Source organism: Arachis ipaensis, chromosome B07 (assembly GCF_000816755.2).
Source record: "Arachis ipaensis cultivar K30076 chromosome B07, Araip1.1, whole genome shotgun sequence".
NCBI lineage: Eukaryota > Viridiplantae > Streptophyta > Magnoliopsida > Fabales > Fabaceae > Arachis > Arachis ipaensis.
Genome location: NC_029791.2, coordinates 117,276,310 through 117,284,022, shown reverse-complemented (window position 1 = coordinate 117,284,022; position 7,713 = coordinate 117,276,310). Strand labels below are relative to the sequence as shown.

Here is a 7,713-nt window from a genome sequence, read left to right as displayed (position 1 = left end):
TATTTGTTTTGTGATTTTTAGCAAATCGATGGTGGTTCGATTCTAATGATCTGGGAGCGAAACCTACTCCTCTTTTTTGCGAGTACCAGTTTTCTAGAAGTGCATCGAAGTTCCTCAAATTAGACAAGAATTAAAGAAAAAGACTAAAGGATTGAAAGATAAAGATTTTAAAAATAAAATTGACTGAAATCGAAATGGTTTGTATTGAATTTAAATAAAGCAATAAAATGCCTTAGGTTAGATTAAAGGACTTTGAACTTCGAAAATAAAAGTATTGAAAATTATAAATTGAACAAGGAAATTAAATGTTGTTGGAAAGATAAATTTGCAAGAAAAGTAAAGTTTGCAGAAATTGAAAATGGAAAGTTAAAACAAGTGGAAGGAACCCTACAGAAATAAAACTCGAACGCAGACTCAGAAAGTTGTTGGGATATGAGTGTGCTTGAGTGTTTTTTGAGGCAAAGTTCTAACCCTTGTATCTTCGAGTCTTCTAGTATTTATAGCCATTTCCTCAACTGATAAATTTTGAAGTGACACCCCCACATGTGCGAAAATATAGGTAACCGTTCTCGCTCTTTTGCCTGATCGTATGACGGTTGCTGGATAACCTTCGATTTTGAAAATCTTTGATTTTCCTTTATTCTGGCAACTACTCGATTTACTGTGCTAATTGAGCTCTTGCTTGACATCCCCAAATACGTTTCTTTCGACACCAACTTCTGCTCCAAAGGCTTACTTAATACTTCGAATCACCTCTTTTTTCGAATTTAGTTATTTTTTACTAACAAATTGTCCCCTAAGATTAATGTGTTCGTTTTCGAAATCATCTCTTGGAAGACAAAACACTTAATCCTGATTTAATCATTAACAAGAACTAACGGGAATTACCTTGATTAGCCATCAATGCCATTCACTTCCCCCATTAATTTTTTACCCGTTTGACACGTCTCTCACGATCTACAATCTCTCTATTTCACCACTTCACCTTCTTCGCGATATTACCTCTTTCTTTTTGAATTCTCCTCTGTAACAATGGTTAAGAGATAAATCCTCTTTAAATTAGAACTTCTTACCATTGTTCTTTCCTTCTCGCATCTTCACTCTCTGAAGTTCTATATTCTCTTTTCCTTTGCAACTGTAATTTTTTCCTTCTTGTTCTTTCTTTTGCTCATCAATGGCTACTTATTCTACTCAAGTTGCTACTCAAGACAAGGGCAAATGCCCTATGGCTCATGATGACCAAGCTCCTCCAATCTTACAAATACTCAACCAGATTAATGATGAGATTATTGGGGACCCTCAACCTCAAGTCGATGACCCCAGGATTCTTATTCCCTTCTATGTTGGTGACGAAACTCACTGTTTCGTTGGTCCTATCCAAGACTTGGAGCGGGCAAACAAACGTCTCCACTACTTCCCTAATGCCCAAGGGGAAGACTTACTTATTAATCAGAACCTAGCCATTTCCTTCTTCACCAATACCCAAAAACCTTTCCGGAACAACCCTAAAATTACTCCACGAGGGGCTTATTTTAAGGCTTGGCATGGGCGTCTGGAATCGGAGAAGGGTAATTCCTGGAGAGCTCTTGGTATCTATGACTTCCTACGACTTTCCCATTTTGAGCCTTCAACACATCCCTGGATGATTGGGACCGTAGTAAATTTCTGAAATAGGACCACAAATAATTTTCATTTCCCTTGTGGAATGATTGGTCTATCACTTCTTGATGTGGCTGCTATTACTGGACTCCCAATAAGCTCCCCCGAATTCACTTCTGACATGCAACCGAATCGGGGGTATAGGATAGCCTTCATGACTTCATACAATGAGTTCATTGCTCATCATATGGGTTCGGAGAATGACCCTGTGACAGATGATGAACACGTTGCCTTTCTATTTTATTGGCTAAATGCCATTATTTTCTGCTCTCGAAGTGTTCAGATGCAAAAGATTTTTCTTCCTCTCGCTGCCCTTCTACACGAAGGAAATAACTTCAATTTGGCCAAGTTAATATTGGGGATTTTATTCAAAGAGCTTGGGCATTTTGTCAATTGCCTCCGAAACCATTCTTCAATCAGCACAGGGGGTCCCCTCTAGCTTCTCCAGCTCTGGCCAAATGCTGTCTTCAAGAAATTTATGCAAAAGGATGGAGACAGTTCAACTGGGAAGCAGCACATCAAAGGATTTCGATTAACCACTTTTCACCCAAACTTTCCTGACACCCAAACGAATGAAGACCGCTTCTAGGTTGTCTTCTCTCTTTTTTACTCCTGCAAGGACTTCAACAACAATGACCTGAATTTCACTCCTTTTCTGCGTTGAAATTGTGGTCCCTTATGGCTCGAACGCCTTCTCTTCCCTAATGATGATCAGGAGGACGAACTTGCCAATAGAAATTGAGCAAATTTGTTGGTTGTCCAAGTAATCCCAATTGGGTTGCCTCAACACAAGAAGGAACGTTTCAAGACAACTCTTTATGCTCCTTACTATACTGCCAGGCAATCGGGCTTCTCCCAAGCTATTCCGACTCCACTCCCTCGAAACAGCAAACCTTTCTGTCATATCGAGCTAGTCTCGAAAGAAGCGCTCAATATCTATCTTTCCTCAAATAAAAAACAAAAAATGGGCTACAATCACCCTTTTTATGAGCGTAGCTCATTCGTCACCAAATATTTCTTCAATTGGTGGACCACATATTTTTCCAAATACGGTCGCACCTTCGAGGAGATAAAAAAATTCAGTCATTTGATCCATTCCTACTGCTGAAGGTTCTCCAAGGAGAACTTCAAAAAGAAAGGCCGAAGCTGCAACACCTTCAAAACCACCAACAAAGAAGAATCGACAAGCTCCTGCAAGAACTTCTAGAAAGGTAATTTTTCGATCAAATTCTTCAAAACCTTTCTCAATTGTATTCACTTGGACTTGTCTTACCTTCGATTCCTTCTTCAGTACCAGGTTCAATCATCGAGCGAGAGCTCTTTGGAGGAAAGTGAACTACCAATTCAAAATCTCCTCACTGCTTCTTCAGACTCAGATGATGATGATGAAGAAACTGAACCAGCTTCTCAACTAATTCGAAAAATAAGACCCATTTTGGTAACTTTAAATTGATTTTCAAATATGACAAACCGATCAAAACAAATTTAACCTATTATATATATCTTGTTTCAGACTGAAACCATTGCTCAGTCAACATCTTCTTCTTTTGTTCCTAGTCAATCAACACAACAAAATCAACCAGAATCAAAGCAACAGGAATCCCACTCACCAGCTCAAACCGTTGTGTCTGCTGAACATATTCAAGTGATTCCACCAAATTTAACTGAAACATAAGTGGTCAATTTGACAGAAGAACAACCTTTACCATCACTAACCCAAGATATTGATCATCCTCCTTCTCCAACTCAAGTCGAGATCCTTAATGGATCTCTGGATGCCCCTAACTCCGATTCACCCTCTCGCGTTCCAGAAACTGTTCCTTTAGCACAGAAGTCTCCCAGCCCACACAGACATAATGAGCCTTCAACTCCTCATGGTCCAGAACCACCTTCTGAAATTCCTGGTATGACTTTCCAGCCTACTGATATCGATTTAGTTGGATTAGTTACTTTCCTAAACTAAGTCATTCTTCTCAGACTTCTGTCACATTCACCTTCTGAATGGACCAATGATTCGGACTTGAATATACTTCTTTCAGATATTCTAAGTTCTTCCCTCGAGCTACAAGTTCCAGCCCAATTTTCTGTTATAGTCAAGAAATTCATAAGGGTCTCCAACGACTGCATCACTGTCCAGGACAAATTAGAAGAAGTTAAGAAAAGAGTGGCTAAGATCAAAACTGAATCAGACGGATATAGCATGGCTCTTCAACCAATAAAAGTTTCTTGTAAAGAGTTTGATTTAAGAATTTCTCAGGCCTTCGTTGCTTGAGCTCATTATGATAAAGAAGAAGAAGAACTTGAAGCAGAATTGGCCCGAATCAATGAAAAGCTAGCCAAGATTCGAAAAAGGAAAGCTAACATGGCAATACCCTTGGCTACAACCCAGAATAAACAACAGAAACTCTTCAAGAAAATCTGTACTATTGAAGCCAAAGTTGCCAAACGAGAGGAGTGTGAAAAATAGCTCGACAAGGCCCAGAATGAAGAGTATGAGCAAACTGAAGCACTCTCAGCCTTGGACAGTGAAAGAGTTTATCTGTATTCGGACTTAGCAAAGCTTATGGTACCTTATGTTTCTCCACCTTAGAATATTAATATATGTAATGACTCTTTTGCATTCTGACCTATTTATATCATTAATCTTGATTTGTCATACATCGATACTATTTCAAGTATTTTTCATTTATCGAATTAATCACATTCCCCGAATCAATATCTTTAATTCGATATGCATTTCCAGAGTATAACTCAATTATTTGAAAAGGTCCTTCCCAAGTATGGGACCATTTTTCGAGGAATCTTGACTTCTTTTCCATTGGTAATACAACTTTCAGGACCAGCTCACCTATATTGAAACATTTTTCTTTTATTCGACGATTATAACTTCGAGCAACATTTTCCTTTTGTCGAATCATATTCTCAAGAGCCAAAACATGCTCTAAGTCTAAATCATTTAATTCGTCATGCATTGCATTTCAATAATCATCAACTGGCAAATCATCTTGTCTCAAAATCCTCAACGTATTGAGATTAATTTTTAAGGGCAAAACTACATCATGCCCATATACTAATTTATAAGGAGAAGTACCTGTTGATCCCCTTGGTGAGTTTTGATAAACCTACAATACCTCACTCAAAGTCTCATTCCAAGTTCGAGGTCTACTTCCAATATGTTTTTTAATCAAACTAATTAAAAAAATTTTTGCCGCTTCGACTTGCCCATTGGCTTGTGCATAATAAGGGATTGAAGTAACCATGTTAATATTTCTCGAAACTGCAAAATTCTTAATTCGCTGACCAGTGAACATAGTCCCTTGATTGGTACTTAGCATTTGAGGAATTCCAAATCAATGGATTATATATTCCTCAATAAAATTGATTACTTCATTTTGCCCATCCTCTATCAGAGGAACAGCTTCGACCCACTTTGTGAAATAATCTATGGCCACAAAGATAAATTTATGATTCTTCGACGAAGGAGGATGTATTGACCCAATTAGGTCTAAAGCCCAACCTCAAAATGGCCATGGTTTAATAATCTAATGCAACTCAGATGCTTGGATCTGTGGCACCACTCCATGGCATTGACACTCTTGACATGCTTTTGCATAATCGATGCAATCTTTAACCATCGAAGGCTAATAAACATGATTTCGACATAAAACCCATTTCATTTTTATCCCAGCTTGATGGGCACCACATATACCTCTATGGACTTCCCCTAAAGCAATATCTTTATCGGCTTGACTTAAACATCTCGAAAGGCTTCCATCGATTCCTTTCTTATACAATTCATCAGCCATCAATACAAAATTCATTGCTCTCAACTTTATTTTTCTATCAACTCGAACATTGGGATTCTTTAAATATTTGGCAATAGGTTTTCTTCAATCATCATCTTCCCATTCATCCAAACACAACGCTTCTCTTTCATCTACTGGCACTAATTTTGGCAAATCTTTGCCAAATTTCTTAGTGTTTCTGGGCCTATTTTATATCTCGAAGCAATCTGAGCCAACTCATTGGCAATTTCATTCTGAATTCTCGGAATATGGACTAATGAAACCTTTCAAAAGGAAGTTAACAATTCCCATGCTATTGCTAAATACTTTTGTAACTTCTCATTGTTACATTTGAACTCCTTCGATAATTGTTTCAAAACTAACTGAGAATTCCCAAGGATTTAAACTTCTAAAGCCCATTTTTTGATCAAAATTTCAAGGCCCAAAATTAAAGATTCGTACTCAGCCACATTATTCGAGCAAGAATATTTTAACTCAAACAAAAATTTTGATGGAATTCCTTTTGGTGAGATAATTAAAATTCACACTCCTGCACCATCTTTATGCTTCGAACCATCAAAATATAACTTCCAATAATCGACATGGACGTCAATCATATTTGCCCCCTGGTCATTCAGATTATTCAAATGGTCAACTAGAAAATCTGCAATGACCTGTCCTTTTACAACCTTGGCTGGAATATATTGCAAATCGAATTCTGTTAATGCCAACATCCATTTTCCTAGTCGATCTTGCAATATTGGAGAAGTCAACATATATTTAACGAGGTCAGTTTGAGCGATGATTTTCACAGGTTTGGCAACCATATAGAACTTTAACTTTGTGCAAGTGTAATACAAAAACAAGCACAATTTTTCAATAGGTTAATACCTTGTCTCGATATCAGTTAAAACTTGACTAAGGTAGTAAACGACTCGTTCATGGCCATTCTCATCATCCTAAGCTAACATACACCCAATCGTGTTCACAGATGGAGAAATATACAATTTAAAAGGTTCATGAGGGCAAACATTCGTCATTATTGGTGCTTTGGACAAATAAGCTTTAATTGACTCGAAAGCTTCTTGATGTTCTCCCGTCTATTCAAACTGTTATTCATTTTTTAATTTTACTAAAGGTGCAAATATTCGAGTTCGACCTGAAAGATTTGATATGAACCTTCGAAGATAATTAACCTTTTCAAGAAAAGATTGTACTTCTTTTTTCGACTTAGGAGGGGATAATGCTAGGATTGCATCGGCCTTTCTTATCGATAGCAATCCTTTTTTTCTGGACAATAAATCTTAAGAAATTCCCCGCTGACACACCAAACACACATTTTAAAGGATTCATTTTTAATCCTTTCTTCCGTATAGTAATAAATGCTCTCCTCAAATGATCGATATGTTGAGTTGCCGAATTCGACTTAACCATTACATCGTCAATATATACCTCCATAAATTTTCCAATGTACTCATGGAAAATGGTATTCATAGCACGTTGGTATATTGCACCAGTATTTTTCAAACCGACTGGCATAACTACCCACTCATAAGTGTCCAACGTCCCAGGGCATCGAAAAGCAGTTTTGGACACATCATCTTTAGCAATGAAGATCTGATTATATCCTGAATAACCGTCCATAAAATTCAGAATTTCATTCCCTGCAGCAGAGTCAATTAACATATCTGCTATAGGCATAAAATACTCATCTTTCGGAGTGGCATTATTCAAATCTCAAAAATCAATGCACACTCTTAATTTTTCATTTTTCTTCATCACAGGAACAATATTCGAAACCCATTCAACATAACGTGTGGTTCAAATAAATTTTACTTTAATCAAGCGTTCAATATCTTTTTTATCTTTTGATTAATTTCAAGAGCAAATTGTTGAGGTGTTTGCTTTACCGGTTGAGCGCCTGGTTTTAACGCTAATCGATGTTCCACAAGAGAACGATCGAGACCAGGCATCTCATGATAATCCCAAGCAAAACAATCTTTAAACTCAAGTAAAAGATGGTATAACTCAGTTCGAAATGGATTTACAAGATCTTTACATATGTAAGTAATTCGAACATCATCAACAGATCCCAAATTAATTTCTTCTAAGGGATCTTGTGATTCGAAACCTTTTGCATGTTCATCATCTTTTACTGAATATTTTTCAAAACCCAAAGGTTCTAAATCATAGATGCAATCAAAAGATATATCAACTGATTCGTTAGGATTAACACGAACTGGATTATTTGCTGGATTAACAACGACTG

The 7,713-nt window shown here is 37.2% G+C and overlaps 1 protein-coding gene across 1 annotated transcript; it reads right to left on the bottom strand.

The window, feature by feature from the left end:
• On the bottom strand, positions 5,987-7,130 carry LOC107607781. The gene is made up of 2 exons (XM_016309684.1): positions 6,897-7,130; positions 5,987-6,283 (listed from the first exon to the last, which is right to left on the bottom strand). Exons 1-2 carry the CDS (start codon positions 7,128-7,130, stop codon positions 5,987-5,989), a joined length of 531 nt encoding a protein of 176 aa, XP_016165170.1.

Bases quoted from the DNA above. Each gene is read 5' to 3' on its own strand.
- LOC107607781 (XM_016309684.1), bottom strand. From the start codon at position 7,130: ATGTTAATTGACTCTGCTGCAGGGAATGAAATTCTGAATTTTATGGAC. The intron at 6,284-6,896 runs GTATATATTGAC...ACTTGCACAAAG, and splicing joins ACATTGGAAAATTTATGGAG to TTAAAGTTCTATATGGTTGC.